The following is a 23099-nucleotide window of genomic DNA, read 5'->3' as shown; positions in this document are numbered from 1 at the left end:
CTCCCTTTGCCAATTCAATCAGTTCTATTCTATGCAAGAAGAACATGAACAAAAGGCAGCAATCAAAATCAGTTGATTCAATGACCACCTGTTTCTTTTAATTAAAAATAATAATTTTCTGTGAATTCCAGGAGGGGACTGAAAAATCTGCCTTTGAATCATTTTGAACTCTACTCACGTTGTAGAGAAGAACAATTACAGAGAAGAGACAGTTGATTGGAAAATTTTAATTTTGTTTAAAGACACTTTTTTTCTGTTTGTGTACTTTCTTAATTCTCTTTAGAGTAGCAAAGAATAAAAGTGGTCTTATTAACACAAAGGGAAAAGAGATTTTTGTTGTCATTTTTTGCTGGGGTGTCATTTATAATCATGAAAGACTTTTCTTCTCCAGCACTTGAGAATCATTCTTCATTTCTGAATGTCATCCCAACCCTCGAGGCCAGGGAGGAATGGCTGGATTTTGAACCTGCTGTGCTGCAGCTGCTTTCAGGTGCTGAGGCACAGCAGGGTTTGCAAAGGCTAAATAATCTCTATTTTTGCTATTTTTGCTTAGTCTTTATTTCCCTACCCTACCAGTACCTTACACTGTTAGGGTAGAGTTGAATACAACTCTATTTATGCTCTGAACACCTCTCAGTATGTTCAGGTTTCCCATCCTGCAGGTGTCAGTGGATTGAATGAATGAATGAATGAATTCTTTCTCCAAGTTGTTCCTTTGAGTCACTCTGATCTTCACATTCTGCCTGGAGGAAGATTCCTGGAAGGAGCCTGGGTGTAATTCCTCACCAAGGAGGAAAGCACTGCCATTCCTGTCCTCCTCCACTGCAGGAAGGAGCTCTTGGTGTGTCAGCCTGGAAAAAATGTATTTGGGTGCTTGGCAGGTGGATTTGGAGCTCTGGGGAGGAGAAACCCCATGAACCCAACCCTGCTATTTCCCCACTTTGAGCCCAGGTTGGCCTCAGGAGTCTCAGATCCCAGCCACCCTCAGCCCTTCTGGGATATTTTTGATTTTAAGGCAGTAGAAGTCTGATTTTGAGGTCTGATCTTTTATTTCACTTTTCTGAAAGCAATGCAGCTTTTCTGCACTGCAGCTCTGAGAGGGAAAACAGCAAACAAGCTTTAAGCATTTTTACATTCTATATTAAAAATTTGATTTAATCATTCCCAAGAGTCTCAGATTCTCTTTGCTCCCAGTCTCACTCAGCCAGGGAAGAACAAACTGGTAACCGGTTAAACAAGGACTTTTTCCCCTTCCTTGCCTCTGAACTCTGATGACAGAAACCATATTTTAAACCCTGGAAGTTATTTCCAGTAGACACATCTGGCTCCTTGGCTCTTGCAGCTTTAAAGTTGGAGCTGTTTTTTTTAAATTAACATGCAGAGCAAATCACCAATTAATATTTTTGTTTTCTCAGTGCAAAAATAAATAGCAAACCGAGGAAAATGTCTCAGGTGTGGTATCTGAGCAGGAGCCTGGATGTTGTAGTCACTGCTCGGAAGGTGTTGAGAAAAACTGGAGCCTTCCAGAACTGAGAGGGAAATTTGCCTGAGGACAGCGTGGGCTGAGTGTAGGATTTGGCTCTGTACGGAGCAAACCACACTCAAATATATTCTCAAGTATGTTTTATTAACTTGGTATTCACTTGGGGAAGTTGGAGCTGTTTTAAGGGAAATATGTGCAGTACAAATTGCAGTGGTTTCATTATCTGCTGCAGCACATCCATGCTGCTGAAAATCTTTGGAGGGGACAAAGGAAGATGTGGGATTCAGTGGTGCTGTCACAGCAGGGAATGGTTGAAGGCTGGGTTTTAAAGGGGGGAAAACACCTGCCAGTCCTTCTGGGCTTTTTCCTTGGTAAAGAGGAACAGTGACCTCCTGTCTCTTGTAACCATTTGTGAGTTGTTTTGCATATATGGAATATATTGTCACCCCTGTTTTCAGTAGAAACACAAGCATGCCGCAATTTGTGCTACTGACATTCAGGAATTAGTTTTTTTCTTTTGTCTAAGTGAAGTAGTTTGAAAATGTTAAGCTTCTTTGTACTGTACACCTTTTAAATTAGTAACCACATGTATATTTTTATATATATGAAATTTTGACTGGGGATGAAGAATAATCTTGTGGTTCTGTTATGGAAATACAATATGGAAATTCGGGTACATTTGCATTTCTTTACACAAAATTATTCTTTGTTGTAGTAGGCCCTGATATAACCTGAGGACCTCTCAGCTCATCTGCAGAATTCCTTTAAGGGTTTTTGTAATGAAAAATATAATTCTCTGTTTCTCTGAAAATGTTTTTACACACTTGCATTTTTGCATCTTCTGCTTCTTCATGGTCACAAAAATAGCTGTTCAGGTAGGCAAAAAAAATCCTTTCACCATCCATAGGCAATTTTTAATAAGTTAATCTTATCTCCTGCCTAACACCTTGTTAACATTCATGTGTTGGCATTGTGACTGAAAATGGTCCTTTTTCCTCACCCCTCCATCACCAGCCCAGGCTCTGGCACTGACAGGTCACAGAGTCACAGAATGGTTTGGGCTGGAGGGGACCTTAAAGCCCATCCAGTGCCACCCCAAATGTTGATCATAATGAGATACAAAACTAGACACAGCCCACATCCAGCTAGCAGGAATAAAACACCACATCACAAAGAACCTGGGCTTGTCTCCCGCTGCTGCTGTACCCTCGCTTTTCCAGTCCCAGCCCTCCTGTACTCACCAGGCTCCAAGCCCATCCCCTGCATATCAATGGCCTGTACCAATCCCATTAAATTCATAGCACAGAATCATAGAATTGAGTGAGAAGAGACCTCAGAGCCCATCCAGTGCCACCCCTGCCATGGCAGGGCCACTTCCACTGTCCCAGGCTGCTCCAGCCCCAGTGTCCAGCCTGGCCTTGGGCACTGCCAGGGATCCAGGGGCAGCCACAGCTGCTCTGGGCACCCTGTGCCAGGGCCTGCCCACCCTCACAGCCCGGAATTCTAATTCCCAATATCCCATCCATCCCTGCCCTCTGGCAGTGGGAGCCATTCCCTGGGTCCTGTCCCTCCATCCTGTGACAGTTTTCCCAGGGGTCCGAGGATGAGGGAAGAGATGAGGATCTGACTCCATGTTTCAGAAGGCTTGATTTATTATTTTATGATATGTATTATATTAAAACTATACTAAAAGAATAGAAGAAATTATTTCATCAGAAGGTTGGCTAAGTATTAATAGAATAGGAAAGAATGATAACAAAGGCTTGTGGCTCAGACAGAGAGTCCGAGCCAGCTGACTGTGATTGGCCATTAATTAGAAAAAAACTGCATGAGACCAATCGCAGATCTACTTATTGCATTCCACAGCAGCAGATAACTATTGTTTACATTTTGTTCCTGAGGCCTCTCAGCTTCTCAGGAGAAAAAATCCTAAGGAAAGGATTTTTCATAAAAGATGTCTGTGACACCATGCCTTGTCCCCAGTCCCTCTCCAGCTCTCCTGGAGCCCCTGGAAGGGCTCTGAGGTTTCCCTGGAGCCTTCTCCTCTCCAGGTGAGCACCCCCAGCTCTGCCAGCCCTGGGATCATCCTGGAGCCTCCTCTGGGCTCTCCCCAGCAGCTCCAGCTCCTCCCTGCGCTGGGGCAGCTCTGCAGGTGGGGAATCACCTGAGGGGCAGAGCCCCCTCCCTGCCGCCCATGCTGGGATCAGCCCAGGGCAGGGTGGGTCCTTGGCCCTGCTGACACAGTTATTGGCACAGTCAGGCTGCATCCCATGGAAAGAGCTCCCAAGTAATAAAAAATGGGATATAAAACCTCCAGTGCTGCACCATCGCACAGAGTGGGGTTTGTCTGTTTTCAAATTAAAGGCAATGTGGTGATTTAATGCCTGCAGAATTATAGCAGGCTCAGTGTTGCTATCAGGGGGAATAAAATCCAGCCCAGAAGGGAGCTTTTAGGCAGAGCTGTGAGCTGGAATGCTCCTGAGCTGTGTAAGGCACAGTGTGACATGTGCTGCTGGTTAACCATGCACTTTCAATTATTGCACACCCCCGCCTCAGCGGCACAGAAAGCACGGAATGATTCCTCACAGGGGGGTGCTTTCCACTGCTGTTCAATAAAGGAAATGGGCTCATTTGTGCTAAACAAAGGGAGAAGGCAGGGATGGTGGCAGGATGGATCCCAGGGCAGTAGATAGATGGAAAAATGCGTGGGCTTTGGGGAGATGCCTCTGTGTTCTTCTGCTTCCCTCTGCTGGAGTGTGGCAGGATTCCTGGCTGAACCCTCTGAGCTCTCTGGACAAGTCATTTCTGCAAATTCATTATTTATTTTGTTTCTGCTGCTTTTGGGTTTTTCAGTTGTGCCAGTGTGTGCAACCCTCCCTCTGTAATCACATCTCAGCTTTAAGACTGATGGATAATATTCTGATTTTTGCAGAGCTGTGTGGGGTGTAGATGCCTGGTTCATCTTTACAGGGATGAACACCCATGTGTGTCACTGCAGGCTCTGAATTCCCAGTCTATTAGCATACAAATGCAGAGCTAAATTTTTGCCAGTTCAAAGGTTTTTCAAAGAAGAATATCTAAATGTCTGTGGTGTCAATTGCCCAGAAGTTTTTATCCCATTTAATTAACTCAATTGCATTGTACTTACAAAAATGAAGGACTGAAGAATTCACATTTTTAGCAGGAAAATAACACAAAGTTTAATAGAGCACATCATCCATCACTGCTGAACAAGTCCTTCCCCATTGCTTTCCCAATGCCACTTTCCCCCCTCAGAACTTTGATGGATTTTGGAAGCAGAAGTAGGTTTTCCCTTCAGAGTTTCACAATTAATCTGTGCCAAGTTTAATGCAAAGTTCAATTCTCTTGCAAATAGCAGCCATTATTTGGCAGTTCATCTGTCAGATCCTGGCTTGGCTCCCTGTGTTTACTACAAAATGGGGCTGCCAGCTCTGCTTTTTTGGGAATTATTGAAAGTTTACATTGATGAAAATGAGATTTTTGAAGAAAATTTACAGGAGATTTCCTTTAGCTCCATAGTTTGCATTTAGCCAAAGAAATACTAAGGACAACATGATTTCCTCTATGATGCACATAAGTTCATTAATGCATATTTAATACTGGGAAGTATGAACCTGTATTAACAACTGATAAAATAATTGCTGTTAATAGAAGTAATTACAGCTGGCAATGTAGTAATTATTATTAATATGATTGCTTGTAATTAAATATGAGGTATAGATTCAAGGGTAGTTCTGAGTGCATGAGAAATCCTCGTAAATATGGAAATAAAATGAAAAATTCTGTCATCTGTGATGGGTAGATAGTGATCTCTTGGCTTTCTCTAAATGATCTTGGACTTGCTTCCTAAATAAGAGTACTTTCTGGACTTCAAGTTACCAAAAAAAAAACCCAAAAAAGCATGGGATTGAAGCAGAAAATAGGATAAAACACTGATGAGGAGTGTACTCTCTTATATGACAGGCTTTAAATGTTTTTTAGGACATTCTATTAAAGGGATCTTTAAAGAGAGATTTCCTACAAAGTTTCCAGTTCAGGAGTAGTTTTGGTTCTATTTTCCATTGTCCTCTTCTTGTTATGAAGGACTTTGTGTGTGCATATAGAATAATAATAGCTAATAATAGTCAGAACATTTTGCTTCTCCTTAAAAAATCCAGCTCATATCAAGATTGTTGATTTGAGAGGGCCCACAGAGGAATTTTCAAAAAGGATAGAAAACGAAGATTCAGAATAGCAAGCAAACACTGATTCAGATTTTATACATTGAGTCCTGCAGGGCCAGCTCCAAAGTTTGATCCGATTTGATTGATTTATTTATTCATGTTGCTGGTTTTTGTTGTTTTCTAAGAAGGCTTTTCCTGGGATTTTGTAGCTCTGTAGTCAGGCACTGAAAAGCAGCCCAGCCCTGTGCTGGTTCTCAGTGAGTGCAGAACATTGTCCTTACATGTCACAACATTTGTAAGCCACACACACCCCTGCTTAACTTAATTACAGGCACATTCCATTGCTTGCAATGAAATAATTTGGCAGTGTTCCATAATTTCACTGTAATATGCAGGTTCAATGTATTTAGGAGACATTGACTGCAATAATTTCCCATAGCTTGGAATGAAATTATTTGGTAGTGTTACATAATTTCAGTCTAATACACAGGTTCAATGTATTTAGTAGACATTGAATGTAATAATTTCCTTCCCCTCTATGCCATTACTTTATACTCATAAATAGCACTTGTGCCAGATGTCAGACACGACTTTAAACCTCTGTTTATTCAGTGTCTTTCTTAGGAACTGTGCCTTTTGTCCTTCTCAGCCACAGATGTCTTACCAGAGTCATGTTTAAGTGTAGATATTTATAAGGCAACAAGTCCCCTTCTGTCATCTAAACAAACCAATTTAGGGAAGAATTAACTTCCCAACTGTGGTTTAAATTGTTTGGAAGGCACAGAGTCAGTGAGCCACCAGAGAGCCCTTCTGCACAGCCACGTTCCCATGACCCTGAGCCACCAGGCCTGTTGCTGAGCCTTTAATAAATAATGAAACAGATGTTCTCTGGAGCCCTGGCTGTCACTCCTCTGAGGTTCACTGTGTTTACAAAATAAATACAGTTGGTAGCAGTTTGCAGTTTGTGTCTCAGGCTGTTACAACGAGCAGAATTATTGAAATAGTTTCAATTTCCATTTGTAATGTAAATTCTTTATGTGTTATCCTGGGTGCTCTGTGATTCCTTCCATACAGTGAAAAGTGGTTATAGATCCACTGCAAAACTCAGAATCAATAGCAAATGAATTCCACATGAAGAATGCTACCAAAACACTAAAAACCTTCACAAAGGATAATATGGCAAAACAGTAAAATTTGAAGGTAATGTTTTACCTTCTCATAGCCATATTTTTGTGAGAATTACTAATCAAAGCTCCCAAATTTCTTCAGAAAGCACTTATACTAGAGAGAGTTTTCATATTGAGGAAAGAGTCAGCAGGTTTTCCCTTTTGACTGACATGCTGGGCTTCCCTTTTGATTTTTTGGAAAGCTTTGAGAGGCAGGTAAATTTTAAAAATCAGTATATTTATAAGTCAGTTTTACGGTTCTTAATACAAAGGTACAATACAAAGTGTGGACAGAAGGGAAACATTTCAATGAGTTGTTTTGCAGCTGTGTTTTCATTGAGGGTGTTTCAGACCTGGCGTTTTGTGATTTCCAATATCTTTCTGAAAAGAGTGTTAGCAAGGATGGGTTTCAAACCCCAGTGTGGTTTTTAATGAAGAGTCACTGCTCCCCCCAGTTTGTGCAGGGATGGTTCTGACTGAAATGCAGCTGGAGCAGGGAGGGTCATAAAGGATTTAAGGATTTAAAGGGTGTGCACAGGACAGGGCCATCCCCATGTTTGCTTTGGCATTGCACATCTGGAGCTCTGCAATGAGCCTGGCATGGGTGAACACATGGAAGATGTGATTTCTTCCTCTGAAATAAATGTTCCTGGTTTTCCAGAGGGGACCCTTACTCCTACAGAAACAGCAGATGCCTTGGGATGTGTCAAGTGTTTAAGTGATTTGGGTGTATTCCCTTTCACTGGGCCTAAATTAGGAAACATTTCCAAGCTGTTGATGGCCTTAAAATGTCCTCACTCCTGAGTTTCTCTGCTCAAAAATCGGATGGGAGCAGCAATCTCTGTAAAATATTTACCATATGCCAAGTTAGAATTCGTTCCCTTTCATTCACAACAATAGAGATTATAAAGTTGCAGCACGTCAGGATGATCCCATCTGTAAAATCCTGATTTTACAGTCATTGGACTGTGTTCCAGATTAGCCCATGAACAGTTTCTTCCCAGTTCTCCTGCTGTATTTTGTGTCACATTTCAGAGCAGTGACAATAACACTCTGTAATTAGTCTGTGAGTCTTCAGCCACAGACTGAACACTGCCATTAAACTTTATGTATGTGAGCAGTCAGTAAATGAATTTTAATGTCCGTAAATCATGAGAACAAGCCTGAGCTGACACATTTTTTCTTACAGCACCATAAAAAGGAGAATTAGGAACTGAGGCAATGTGCCTGTGCCAATGCAGGTACCACTGAGGACAAGCCAGACACTGAAACATATTTTCCTGCAGCATAATTTGCATAGATGGAAAGCTTTTGGTATTTGAAGTAATAAATTAAAGGTGTGTCAGTTTATCTTTCAGGACTCAGAATCTGTGTTTGTTTTCCCTGCAGGATCCCAGAAGCAAGCACAAGTTCAAGATCCACACCTATGGGAGCCCCACCTTCTGTGACCATTGTGGCTCCCTGCTCTACGGGCTCCTGCACCAGGGCATGAAGTGTGACAGTGAGTGAAGTTTCCTTCTGCTGCTCTAGAAAGGGAGTGGAAGCCCTGGATAACAGCTCCTTACTTCATTTCTCTGGAAAATACAATTTCAAATGTCAGCTATTTATAGTGCTGGTATATTTCAAGTGGATATTTCAGGACTATAATAAGTTAGTAATTAAAATCACCTCTTCTGCTGAGAACATGGTGTACTCAGTTTGATGTGGCTGAAGAGCCTTTGTCATGGCAATTCTGAGAAAGCCTCTCTTTGGACTGTCTGGGTGAATACACTCTCAAAGACTGGAATTTCAGTTCAGTTTGTAGTCAGGCTCTGCTGTTTTCCTTGTGTTTAATTGGTCTTGGAAGACTCCCACTATCAAAATCTAATAATCAATTAAACCTGCCTTCCTTCATTGCTGATGTGAATGCTCTGTTTTCTTAGTCATGTTCCCATCAAGTCTTTATTCCATTTTCATTTTCCCCCCCTTGCACTTCATTAATGATACGTTTATCTTTCTGAAGTAGATGATTTTATTTTCTGTTGTATTAACCCTCTACAGAAAGTATTGCAAATGGAAACCTTTGGTTGAAAACCAGGCAGCTGCAATCTGAAAGTCTTGCCAATAATTAAGCATTTAGTCCTAATTTTCACTTTTATTAAATTTTCACTAATTTTTTAGCTTCTCATGGGTGTCTGAACCATTTTTATGTCCACAGCCTGTGACATGAACGTTCACAAGCAATGTGTGATAAACGTCCCAAGCCTCTGTGGCATGGACCACACAGAGAAGAGAGGGAGGATTTACCTGAAGGCTGAAGTCATTGGTGACAAACTGGAAGTTACAGGTAAACAGCTCATTTTGGTGTCTTTCAGGTTTTACAAATGTGTGATACACACTGTGAGTTTGTGTACCTTGCTCAGATCTTTGTGCAGTGAAGCTGCTGATGGAGAATTTCCTTCCAGAATTGGGAGGATTTCATACAGCAGGGCTTAGGATTGAGAAACTCTATGCAGTTCATAAAAATAAGTAGAAAAAAAAAGGAAATCTGTGGTAACAGCTTCAAAAACTTGGAAATTTTAGTTAGAAAATCACTGTATTGTCAGTTTTCCTTGTCAGAAGAGCCCAGCAGGATGAGTTGCTGCTCAGGAAGTTCCCCATCATCTTCAGAGCATGAGAGATACACTGAACCTCCATCAGCTGAGGAGTTGTTTCCTGTATTTGAGAGTATTGAATAAACAAAGGCAACTGGGATTCAATCCCAAATGCTACTCCCAGTGAGTTTTAAAATAAAAAGAGATAGTTCTCACATTCTGTAAGTTTAAGGTTACCAAGATGGAGAGGAGGCAGAGAAAGGAAGGATGGAAGGAGAGGGTGGCAGTTCCTGTTTTTGGAAGTGTTTCTCTGGGATTTGAGAATAACCTGTGGCTGTGCACACCCAGATGGGCACACCCACACCCCCACAGACCCATCCCAAGCCTGGAATTCCAGAACACACTCCATGGAACCACAGCAGGGCACAGAGCCTTTATTGCTGCCTGTTTGGTGTTGTGAAATGGAATTGATTTCAGGGGCAAAGTCACAGCAGGACAAAGTTGGAGGTTTCTTAGAACATCTCCTTTGCATAGAGAAAATCAGACCATCACTGAATTTTCACAGCTTCCAGCCCCAGCAAACCACCCTGCTGACATTATTCCTCCATGGCTTTGTTCTCTCTAAATCCAAATACCTCCATATTCTCCTGTCAAAGCCTGTAAAACGCATTGAAAAGGAGAAGTTTGATAAAATTCAGTTAGAAAGGATCAGAATAGATCCCAAGTGATGCTTAATTGTGGCTTAACTTTTCAAAGAGCTTCCTGTCAACGTGGGAGGGGGAAATTTGTCCAAGGTACTGTCATTAGCAGAAGGTGGTTTCACTTAGTAATGAGGCGTTTCAGAGATGGTGATGCAGCTTCTAAAAGTAATTGTACCATGAGAGGGAATTAATTTAAAAATCATCCGAGTGACAAAATTTAATATTTGCTTTATTCTGGGCCGCTTTGCAGCAAGGCTCTTAAATATGGCTTAAACTTTCTGCAATAATGCACATAATTTGACAAATAACATGTGCTTATTTCCTGATGATTCAGTTGGTTTTTAATCCTTTTAGGGACAAAAACGTTTATCACAAGTCATTGTGGAAGCAAGGCAGTGTAAAGTGATTATTCAAACAAGGATTCTTTACGTTCACAGTTTTATTTGAAAAGGTCTTGTCTGAGAGGTGAACGTGGTAAAATTGTAACAGATATTTTACAGGTTTTCTCCACAGGCTCTTTTAGGTGTGAGTGTACTTGGCAAAAGGCATTTCTATTGTGTTTATAAATAAAACATTTCCATCCCCCAATTAAGTAGGTTTCTGGTTTAACAAGAAGAATGTTTATTATAACTTTGTTATGTATAAAACAATTGCCGTGCTGTTGTGGTTGAGGCTTGTCGGCACTTCCAAAAATGACAATTGTCCTGAAAGCAAGCTGCTTTTTTTTTTTAATATAAAAAATATCATGTGGACTGAGCCAAAATGACATTTCAGGTGCCTTTTGTGTGTGTTTAACTGAAAAGGAAATTAGTAATTTCCAGTTCATGGACATATTACAAAATGCAAAAATATTCTCCTAGAATGCCATTGCTTCTAAAATACTTACTGACAAAATTTGTAAGAATTTGCCATTCTCAGTGCTCTCAGGCACAACATCACTGCCTTTAGCTTTGGGAAAGGAGGTGAATTAAATGTCCAGGAGGTTTAGGAACAGCAGGAAAAATAATCAGTGATTGACTTTTTGGTTTGAGCCTTTGTCTGAATCTTTTTCAGAGGAATTGCTCTGTAGGTGTTGAACTCCTCCAGCTGAATTCCTCAATATCCCTGCTCTGCATCCTGTCTGGGTTGTTAATTAGTTCCTGCTGATTCCTTCCCAGCCAGCCTTGATTGAGCGCAAAACATTTCCAACATTTGTGCTGCTGAAGGGGCCCCACGCTGGTGTTGGTGCAGATCCGTGGGCATCCCAATGTGCCAGCCCCACCAGGGCACAGCTGCAGGGTGGGATCCTGTTTGGATCTGATCTCATCTGTTCTTGATCTCTGGTTCATCTGGCACATCCAGATTTCTCTTTTCTGCCTGCTTCTCTGGAGGTGCCTTTTGTTTCCAGTGCACACACACCGAGTGTTTTCCTGAGAACATGTTGGAAACTGGGCTGGCTTTTCATTCCCACTGAATTCTAGGAAGGAGCTGCCCAGTGGCTCCCTCAGATTATTCACAATCTCCAACTCGGCAGGTTCTGAATGGAATTCATTGTGGGAATAATTCAGTCCTGGGTATAAACACTTTTAATTCCAATTAGTGAAGTCAGATCTTCAGCCCAGGTGCATCAGTGTGGGCACCCAGGTTTTTCTGTGGGAACTGTAGGGACTCTGCAGCACCAATTCCCAAAGGAGCTGGAATTTTGGATTGATACCCTCTGATATCAACTGATATCAGTGGTTGGTTGATATCCTCTGCCATAACCTCACCACCTTCTCCAGGGCTGCCCCGTTCAATGCTCATTTGTGCTGTAATTCTTAAACATCAGTGGTTTGTTTTCAATGGTTGAGTTACTTGCTTGAGAGTTGAGTTGAATATTAATAATTTATGGCACTTGCAGCACAGAAATGTGGTAGTTTTCTTTTTATAGCAACACTCTTGCATATTTCTGAAATCTCTGAGTTCGTGACCCTTTCACAGGTTGGATTGACGTGGGGGGTTTGCACTTAAGCATAGTAAAGTGCTTTTTGCTATTCTTAATCTCTGCTTTTTACACTGAATTTTCTTCCCCTGATGTGTGCTAAAAGTTTTTTCACTCTTACATTTACTCCTTGACCCATCTTATAATTTAGGGCTCTTCTGAGTGAGCTCGTAGGTGGTTGAATCACAGTTCTGATTTTTTTAACTTTATTTTTTGAATTATTTTTATAGTGAAAGAACAATAACCTTTGGGAGAAAAATAACCCCATCTGGTGCACTGATATATAAAATGCTGCCATGATATTGAGACTTGAAACTGTGACCTCTCAGGCACTGGGAGTTGGATGTGACAGCAGCTGACAGGGAGGATCTGCCCTCCTGACACTCATTTACAGACAGGATGGTGGAGACTCTGATTAAAACACATACAGGCACAGCCCAGAATTTTCTGGGGGGTTTTAACTGTGTTTTCCTAAGCTGTAAGGGTCAGAAAATGTGGTTTTATTCTTCAGTGGTGCTGCTGTTATTGAGGAGCAGAGCAGAGCTGTGAGTGATGCCTGCAGAGGTTGGGAGCACACAGCAGGCTCTGCAGCAATGATCTCCCCAGGAGCTCTGGGCTCCCCACTGGACATTCCCCAGGTTTTTTATGAATATTTTTTATGAATATTTTTTATGAATGAGCCATCTCCTGGCACTGCATGTTAATGTCCTGTCATGCAGCTGGGGCAGGAGCCTGCGCCCAGGCAGGCTGGGGACACAAACTGCAGAGTTTTGGCTCATTTCAAGATTCTCATCAAACTGCTTCCTTAAAAGACCCCGCTGTGCACACTGTGATAATTTTATTTTGATTTTCTAGGTCAGTGGTAGTGTCTGTCTTTGTTAGCATTCATTTCATAGTATCTACAGCTGATTTTAAAAGGGAGCATAAATGAATATTCTGGCTGTTTGACCTGCTTTTAGTACCAAATCCCAAATAATTGTTTCCATGTGGGAGACATTTTAAACATCTCAAAAAATATGAATCTCATGGTTTGCTTCACTAATATCTTCTTTCTGACATTCCCAGAACCTGCAGGGTTGCTGCAGTCATTACAGGGAAAGCTGTGCCTTCAGCAATGCCAGCCCTGGTGACAGCTAAAAGCTTCCTTCCCACTTCAGTCATTAAATTCACTTTACCATGAAGAAACAGGCAATGCAAGGTGTTTAAAAAAAACATTAATTTTTCAGAATGGCCATCTGCATGCATCCAAAAATATTAACTAGATCCTATATATTTATATAAGATAAGAATTAGAAATGTAACAGCCTGAAGCCTTTTCCAGATTATTTGATCCATCTTGTGGTAAGATTTTTGTTTCATTAAGCAACTGTCCTACCCAGAAGTGCATATATTTTAAAATGGTATTTTTTGTAAAGATAATCTCCATTAAAACTAAAATAGAATTGTTTCTAAGAGATTTCCTGGTGAGCTTGAGCCTGGAGAACCTATTGCAGACAGAAGAAATTAGGAAGAAGTATTAGGGATGATGGCACATTTTTTGTTAGTAGGAGAGAATATCGCAATAAATACAGAGGAATCAAGTCTCAGGCAACATTGGTTTATTTTTCTTCTTGTTCTGGACAAGGATATTGTTCAGCTGTTCCTTGTACATCACCTGTACAGTGCAAATGTTCATTCTGCTGCCATTTTCAGGGCTCAGGCACTGGGCTGGGGAGGGATATGAAAAGAAATCTTCCCTAGTTATGGAATAGAGAAAAGTCTCATCTCTGAAAGCCTTTTAGTGATGAGAAGCAGAGACTGAAAATTGCCTGGAAAGCAGGATTTGTTTCAGTCAGTTGTACCTGTGAGTCACAAGCACAGAAAGGAAGAGTTCAGTGAGTTTAAATAAAATCTCCTAAAAAATCTTCAGTGAAAGCTGTGCTTTGGAGGCAGCTTTGGGTTTTGCATGCAAAGAATACAAATCCAAAAATGAGAAGAAAGTCTGTTTTCAGTATTAGGAAATGTTTTAAACTGTGATTGAGGGGTGCAGGGGGTACTGGGGAGAAACTTCCTTGGTTGGGAGTGCAGGATCCTCTGTCCCTCACTGAGGCCTCTGGAACTGGGCAAATAACAAAATCTGCACCAGAAACTTCTTCAGGAGGCAATGAGAATTTTGGAACAATTTAAGAGTGCTTTGTTGTGAGAAGACAGGAGCTTTATGATGTGTTGGAGGTAACAACAATCCCACTTTTCCTTCATTTTTCTGGATCCTACACCAGGTGAGACCACTGGAATCTTGCAGTGTCTCCTAAAGCAGCTTTTGGCACGAGGGTGAGAGAATTCTGCTCATCTCAGCTGCCTGCAGGACTAAAGGATTGGCAAGAACTGCTTGCTGTGATTAGTAAACTGTTCTATTATCCACATTATCCCAAATTATCCTAATTTGGGAGTTCAGGAAAAAGGGAGCTGTGACTCACTTGTGAAGGAACTGAGTGGACTCATGCTCCAATCACTCAGCTTTGTCCTGGGGACAGAAACATTTATTTAGTCATCCCCATGATTAAATTTATCTGCTGGTACCACAAGAAGCTGTAAATCCACAACTGCACATGGCTTGCAACTGCACAATCTCATGGAAAAAAGTTTTAGCTTTGTCATCCTCTCTCTGAATTCCTTAAAATCCTGCCTGAAGTTCTTCTCTTTACAAGAAATGTTGGTTGTTCTCTGTCAGCCCACTCTGTTTTATTTAGGTTTTTATTTAAAGGATGGATACCTACGAAGCAGCTCTGTATTTGCTCATGTCCTCACACTATTCCTGGAAATGTGGGTGTCCCAATTTTAGCAGTGGCTCCTGGATGGGTACTGCAGGTTTATAAGCAGTACTTGATAGAAGAGCCATAGGACAGTCATCAAATAATCTGAATTTTCCACTGAATACCCATTTATGATCTCCATTAACAAGGAGGAGGAAAATGGCACATTTTGTCCATAATGCAAGTTGACCTTTTTTTCTGGGTTTTAGAAGAAAACCTGTGCAAGACTGGATTTGTTGGAGCCATCAATCCATGCTTCTCTTGGTTGTCTTTTTATCTGTGGGCTTTCTCAGTCCCATTAAGAATCCAATCTGAACAAAACGTTCATGAATTTTCCTGGTGGCTTTCCTCAGTACTGAGATTGTTATCATCCCTGATATTTATGGCAGAAAACTGACATGCAGTATTTCAGGTTTCTACCCAAAGTGAGGCTGAACTGCACCTCTCTTCAGCCTTCTCTAATTTAGAGTAACATCTCTGTCACAGTGTAGAGTTTAATTAACCAATAATTACCAAGCAGGATGAGATTGCTTGCTATGGTTACAATTAGAGCAGAATTCAGCTGCTGTACATTGATTTTTTTTTTGGTGGAGTTATTTTTCATTTAACTTTCTCAGCCACACACAAGAAATATTGCCTTTGGTGGGGAGGGGAATCTCTTCTCATGTCAATTCTGCAAGAGAGACCTGATCTGTCCTGTTAAAAATAGGGCACGCTGAGGAGATGAACCACTTCATGCTAATTCTTGATAAGCACTATTTAGCACAAGTATCATCACTCTGTTTCCTCAGGAAAAGAAGTGCTAAGTCAGTTGGAAAAAGATGTCTGAGGGTATTAATTATGCAGACAAAAGTACAAATGGGCCAGAAATCTTAAACCAGGGAGTGAGATAATGACTTCGTTAGCAGCCTGCTTTTAGCACGTGTTGCGTTTTTCTTCCCAATTAATCTTTGAGCTTCTCTTTCTTGCATTTGGAGATTTTTTTTTTTTTTTTTTCTATTTTCTGTGTTTGCTGCAGGAGAAAGCAGCAGTTTTACACATGCTGCCAGAGCTGGTTTTGATTTGCAGCTTTTCTCAGGGCTGGGCAGGGGTGGCTTTGTCCAGGTAGAGCCTCCACATCCCCCCAGCCCATCACTCCCAATTCTGCCTCTTTCATGCTGGGCCTCTGCAGGGAAAATTTCAACATAAAACCTCATCCTGGAGATGGTAAAAATAAGCAATTTTGTTCAGAGAATTATAGCAGAAAAGTTAGTAATGTATTTTTAGAACGTGTGGAGAGTTCTGCTCCTCAATTATGGCAAAGTGCAGCCATATTTTTTTTATTTTAGAAATAAAAATCAAAAAGTGGATTTTGAAGTAGTATCTGCTGTGCCAAACCTGGCAGTGCAGTCACAAAAACCAGAAGAACACTGAAAAAAAAAAAAAAAACCACTAAAAAAGCAGTAATAAACCCAAATATAGGATGAGAAAAAGCAGCTTGCACTGAAAGCTGTCACTTCATCCTTCACTTGCTTCATGGTTCTTAGTCCCTTTGGGATTGTAAATACTGAGCTAAAATAAGTTCTTTAATCTCAGTGTTATTCCTTGGAAGTATTTGAAGGTTCTTTTCAGTGCACTGAATTTTAAAAAATGGGTGTTTTGGTTTTTTTAAATGGGTTGAAAATAAATGTTTTTCCAGCTGACCGCAGGTGTGAAAACCTCCAGAGGGCAAACTCAGTAAATGAGAGTGGGGACAATTTCTCTGGCCTGAAAGGAATCATTTCCCCAGCTGCAAAACCCTGTCAGCTTTACTCATGGATTGTAGAAAAGTACAAATGAAATGGTCTGCAAGAAAACTGCGTGGTTCTGTTCTGTTCTTTTAACACACAGTGAATTTTTCCTGATATAATTCTTTGAGGAATGCACATAGTGAATAGAATTACACTTTATTCTAAAATTTTAGCCCATAAGCATTTTCTGTCTCTCCTTTTAAAACCAGAAATTTAAGAAACTTAATCTGTATCAACTGTTGGGTCAAGTTAATGTGATTCATTTCCAGCCATGATCTAATTTCATTAATTAATTTACATCAGAGTATCTGTTCTGCATGAGAATTACCTTGACAAAGTAGAATCTTCCAAAGCAGTAGCTCACATTCCTGTAGTCCTATTATTCTATATATAAAATATAAATAATAGATTAAAAATATACATTTTACATATAACATTAATATAAATTTATTTATAAAATTTATATAAATTTATATAAAATATATAAAACTTATATCTGAAATTATATATGTAAAATATGTTAGAGAGATGTATGATATATATTATATATATAAAATATATATTGTATATATAAAATATAAAATATCTCTGTTGTTTGGATGCCTTTTAACCTCCATGCTGGGAAAGAACAAATTGAAATCCTGGGAAGGTCTAGAATTTTGGGGTTCTAATATGAAAATGCCATTTAAATCTGGGGGAAGAGGAGGACAATGCCTTGAGCAAACAGTTAAAATTTTCTCTTGCCCTGCCGAGGTGCATCCAGCAGGACAATTCCAGGAACTCTGCCTGCCCCCAGGGCAGTGTTATGTCTTTATACTAAAAACTACAAAAACAATGTTTACAATTACTTTCCAATACCTATCACCGGTGTTAGACAGTGAGCTTCTACTCTAAACCAATCCAAAAGTGCCACCATCACAGCAGAAGATGGAGGCCAAGAAGAAGAAAGAGAAAGGCTGGACACATCCAGTTCCCTCCATCTTGCCCCCTGAACCCCCATTCTAAAAAACCCCAAAATCTACTTTTTTACCTTGTGGTAAATTCACTGTCATTCTACTTAATTTGTCATGGCTTGCAGATCTTCATCTAAGGTTGGTAACCTGGTCCACAGGTCATAATCAGACCCACAGGGGCATTTTGGGCTCTGTGCTCTGGGTCCTGACATTCCTGGATATGGATATGGATATGGATATGGATATGGATATGGATATGGATATGGATATGGATATGGATATGGATATGGATATGGATATGGATATGGATATGGATATGGAATGTTGCTCAGTTGGCCAGAGGGAGGGCAGTGCTGGCCCTGCTCTCCCTTTGGGCTTCCCTGCACTCCCCAGCTGCAGTTCCTGAGTGTTCCCTCTCTCCCTGGGGATCAGGAACAGCTCAGGATAAATTAACTCGCCTTGTTTCTGCCTTTGGCATTGTCAAAATAAAAAGCTGCATTAGGATTTTTGTGAAGCTGGAGCTGCACTTGTGTTCCCTGCACTTTTCCTTTGGTTGCTGTCATGACAATGCTCCCAAGGATTCCATCTGACAGCTAATGAGCCATGAATCTGTGGGAAGGGTGGTGCTAGAAACCTTCCAAAAAGGCTTGTGTCAAACACCTGATCCCCTGCAATCCCCTGTGATCTGCCTCTGCCTCTTACAGTATTTGCCTCCTAATCTGTGGTTGTATAACCTGAGAGTGATGAGGGAACAAAAGCACAAAGAGTTGGTACCTGCTCAGAAAAATTACAGTGATGGATTTGGGTATTTAATCATTGCGCTGCAGGGAGAGCTGCCTGGGAGCTGTGTGTTGCTTGTGAATCACTCTTCTCTCCTGTCATTGCTCCCTGCTATTCTTATAAATATCACTCAGTACAACCTTTCTTTAAACAAGTAGTTTCTCCCATGCCAAGTCTGACAGGTGGGTTTCACATCTTATTTATTTGTCAACCTGCTTCAGTAGCTCTGGCCTGACATGTAATTTCTTTTTTACAGTGATGTGTAATCCTGTGTTTTATATTGACAGTGAGAGAAGCAAAAAACCTCATTCCCATGGATCCAAATGGACTTTCAGATCCTTATGTCAAACTGAAGCTCATCCCAGATCCTAAGAATGAAAGCAAACAAAAAACAAAAACCATCCGTTCTACCCTGAATCCTGACTGGAATGAGTCATTCACGTTGTGAGTTCAACACCCTGATTTCCTGGGGGTCTTTGGATGCATTTTATTGTTTCTTTTGGTGTTGACAGCTCCTCCATTTCTCTCCTTTTTTAGTAAATTAAAACCTACAGACAAAGATCGCCGGTTATCCGTGGAGGTCTGGGACTGGGATCGAACCACCAGGAATGATTTCATGGGGTCGCTCTCTTTTGGGGTGTCAGAGCTTATGAAAATGCCAGCCAGTGGATGGTAAGAGTTTCTGAAAAGAGGAGGAGAGAGTATATCACCAAAAGTTTTAAAACTTGTCCTTTTTTTTTCAATGTGATCTACCTTTTATTTGAGCTTTTCACTGTGTTTCAGGCTATAAATTCACTGAAGTGCAACTAAACCTAGGAAACACAGGCTATATATATCAAAGGGGGATAATAAAACAATTCCTTTTCTTTTATGGTGTTCCTGAAACTTCTGCTGGAGCCAGGAGCTGCTGCAAACTCAATTCTGTGAACACGGTCTTGTGATACAAATTTTATTTTTATCTCCAATATGATGTGTTCAATACTTGGTGTATCATGTTATATATAGCTCTGCAAATTCAAAGCACATGGAAACTGATCTCATAAAGTGCCACCTCATTACCTGCCAGGAGAGGGTAGAACTCATCACATCTCCAGAAGGACATTTCTCCAAAGGCAGTTGTGTAGGGCTATGGAAGCACTGGAGACAAAGGGTTGGAGTCTCCCATCAAATCCCAGCCTGAGTGGGAAGAATCTCCTTGTCCATTAAACTGCCCTGGCAGATAGCTTGGGATGAAAGATCTGATTTCAGGTAAAATATCTTCTATTTCTGAGTTTGCTTCAGGTCTTTGAGATCAGTTCTTTGCATACCTGTGACCTTGATACAAACCACACGCAAACAACAAAATCAGATTTTTAAATCTATCAGGAAAAAAACATAAAGTCACCATTTTTTTCTGAAATCTGTCACAGGTACAAGCTGCTGAATCAAGAAGAGGGTGAATACTACAACGTTCCAATTCCAGATGCTGACGATGATGGAAATGCAGAGCTCCGACAGAAGTTTGAGGTGAGGATTAAACACAGATGTGTGCAACTAAATATTGCATTTATTCTTCACTTCACTGCAAAAAAAAAAAAAATCTGTTAAATGATACATATGTTAGAGTGCTCCTATTTCTGTCCCTGTGACAGCTCTGTGTGTCTGTGGTTTTCTTGAAGATTGGACCAAATGGTTTAATTCAGACATGGCATCATTTTCCTGACACTTCAGCTTCTCTGCTATGACACTTAGAAGTTGGTATTTTTAAATATGTTATGTCAAGTATATGTAATAATTTCAATGTCTTTTAACAATTGCTGCAAGATCTGCCAGCCACTATCACTGATATCTGCATTATTTGACAAATGAAATCCTCAGAAACAATGGTACTTTAATACTTTGAATGTTTCACGCTGTAACTTGGGGTGATTTAAGAAAATACTTTCAATGTTCACACTTTGGAGCTTTACAGTCTTTGCAGAAGGTTTTTATGTGAAACTCTGATCTCTGTAGTGTGGGGAAGGATGTTGATTTTTTAAGGTATGGCTGGGTATGTACAAATAAGTAAATCCAGAGGAAAGTGATGCTTTTTGCAGTGTCTTGCCTCCTGTGGTGCCAGCTGGAGAAGTTGGTAGCCACAGGGGTGGTCCCGTGTGCCACACAAAGGAGTTTTTTTGTTAATGATCAGATTCTGCCTCTTCTGACAACCACAGCAAGAATCACAACAAAATATTTGCAGGCCAGTGAGCCCAGGAGCAGGACAGGTATGGCCTGGGGTAGGAGGGGTTTGCAGGTTTGCTCCTCTCCCTGCCTGGAAATATTCCAGGCTGCGCTTTCCAACCTTAGGCAAGCTGTTTATCCAGACATAATGAATGTACCTGTTGTGCATAAACAAACCTGCCTGTTCCTTTCAACCTGAAATGGCAATTTTCTATGTTCACCATCAGGCAGAATTCTCCATTGTTATTATAAAAGATGGGTTAACCCACGAAAGTGAGGAAAAACGGCACATGTTCAACTTGCAAGAAGGAAAAAGAAAAGGTGCTCCAATTTCTTCTGAACCCATTTGGATCAGCTCCCATGTCTGCAGCATGAACTATGATTTTTGTTACACATTTGAGAAGTATTTGAGCCTCCATTCCATTTTCCTTTCTTTACAGTCGTGATCTGACCAGTGTGATTTCATTTTGCTGCACTAGGTCATTTGCTATTCAAGATCATTTTTGGTTTTTATCCTCCCTAGAAAGAATAGCTTCAAAAGTAATTCTGTCCATGTTTCTGTGCATTATGCAGAGTCTGGAATTGGGTGAATATTTATATATTGGTGATATAGGTATAAAAATTTATCTGTTTTTTCTCAGGTCAGAGACAGCACAGAGACAAGTCACTAAAATTGTCCAGTTAAAAATGTCAGATATTCACATACAGTGTGTTTGCATATTGAATTTAGCCTCTGAGGTTGATTTTAATCCTGCTGTAAATACTTTGGTTGCAGGAGGAACAGTCAGGGTTTATCCATGTCCTGAGAGGATTGATGTGAAACTACTGGACCTGCTCTCAGAGACAGCAGTCTCACCACGGGGCAGCTCTGTCTCAGAAATAATTAGTCTGTCTCAAAGTCTAATTAGTTCAGCCCCAGCCCTGTGTATTTGAGGCTCTCCCTGTTCTGGGCCAGTCTGCTTGGTGCTGTTTGAGTGGCTGAATTAATCCAGGGAAGGCAGTGGGTCTTCAGCAGGCACACAGTGTCTCCAGTAATTGTAATTTCCCAAGCTGGACAATGAACAGTTCTAAAAGTGATGATAAATGAGATTATTGGTAGCTGAACAAACCCTGGAATTGTCAGAGGCCAGGGCTGGTGTAATGTGGTGTTACAGGGCTGGAGGGTTTGGCTTCACCCTCTTTCCTTATCCCAAAATTTCTCATGATGAGAAGGAGCAGAGGGAAGCAGAGCCCTCATGGAATATTATCCTTGGTTCCAAGGGGCATCACTGTGGTGGATTCTGAGAATTCACAGCACAGATGTCTGAATGGTGGTATTTCACTTATTAGCTATTCTGGTATGGCACAGAAGTGGTGCTGACTCTGATCAGCTTCTGCTTTATTTCTGTTATCATTTATATCCTGCCTTGCACAGGCATCTTATTTTAGGTGCCCTGTAATAAGGAACAAGTAGACAGCACTGAGAAAAATGCTGCTATTTGTGACTTAATGACATCATCTAAATAAATATTTCCACTGTTCTAAAATCAGCTTTGGAGCCTTACAGGAAGAGGATTGCAGGTCTTGGCTGCCACTTTCCTGGGGGAGTGAATTTGTCAGGAGATTAAAAATACAGGTGGACCAAGGGGTCTCACTGTGCCACTTCCCATTTATCAGTTTGTGGAAGGAGAAACTCCAGAATTCTTCCCAATCCAGTCTGCACTTGCAGTGCTTGATCTATTTTTTAATATGTGACCATGTGATTGGTAGCCAAGCTACACTGATTTAACTTTGAGTACAAAATGACAACAATTTCCACAAAAATATAAAATAAATAATGATGGCCTTCAGAGTAAAGGGCTGTGTACAAACCTAAGCCAAACAAGAGCAGAGAAACTTTAGGATTAGGATTTCATTGTTTCATGTTAAGGAAGAGTAAGATTATTTTCAGCTTACAGAAGGCCCGAGAGTAAATAAATTTAGAATTTCTGAAAGCACTTTCTGATCTTGAAAATGGTAAGATGTTCAGAAAATTGACTTTGCCCTTTTAAATAAAGTTTAGAAATGTGGGTTGGAGGACCTCCAAGACCACTTAGAAGCTACTTCCCATTTAAACCAGAATTTTCAGAATATCTGCCTGCATCTATATTTCAGGCAGCTTTAAGATTTGGCCTCAAACTCATTGATCTCAAACCATTTACACTCTACCACCACATCCTTCTTTGCACATCACCTGCACAGCCCAGATTTCTTCTGGAAATGTGGCTTTGAGCCACACCAATCTCATGGAAATGCTGCTTTGCTCACTGAACCTCCTAGCACTTATTCCTAAGTCATTTATTCCATGTAAATCTACAATAAAATATTATAAAATATAGTTAATATAATATAATATAATATAATATAATATAATATAATATAATATAATATAATATAATATAATATAATATAATATAATATAATATAATATAATATAATATAATATAATATAATATAATATAATAATTATTAAATACTCTAAAGATTATAAATAAGTAAATAATAATAGATTCAAACCCTC

At 40.4% G+C, this 23099-nt stretch overlaps 1 protein-coding gene across 2 annotated transcripts in view; it reads left to right on the top strand.

Moving 5' to 3' along the window:
- Nucleotides 1-23099, top strand: part of PRKCA (protein kinase C alpha) — a 151934-nt gene that overhangs the window by 88387 nt on the left and 40448 nt on the right. For both annotated transcript variants that reach the window (XM_064728231.1, XM_064728232.1), the window contains exons 4-8: nt 8223-8334; nt 9031-9159; nt 18649-18805; nt 18899-19033; nt 19771-19867. In XM_064728231.1, coding sequence (XP_064584301.1) covers nt 8223-8334; nt 9031-9159; nt 18649-18805; nt 18899-19033; nt 19771-19867 — 630 coding nt within the window. The remainder of the gene's footprint in view (nt 1-8222; nt 8335-9030; nt 9160-18648; nt 18806-18898; nt 19034-19770; nt 19868-23099) is intronic.

This window comes from Zonotrichia leucophrys, chromosome 18, assembly GCF_028769735.1.
Source record: "Zonotrichia leucophrys gambelii isolate GWCS_2022_RI chromosome 18, RI_Zleu_2.0, whole genome shotgun sequence".
Lineage (NCBI taxonomy): Eukaryota > Metazoa > Chordata > Aves > Passeriformes > Passerellidae > Zonotrichia > Zonotrichia leucophrys.
Note: the sequence above shows the minus strand (reverse complement) of the source record. Positions and strands in the feature narration are given on the sequence as shown.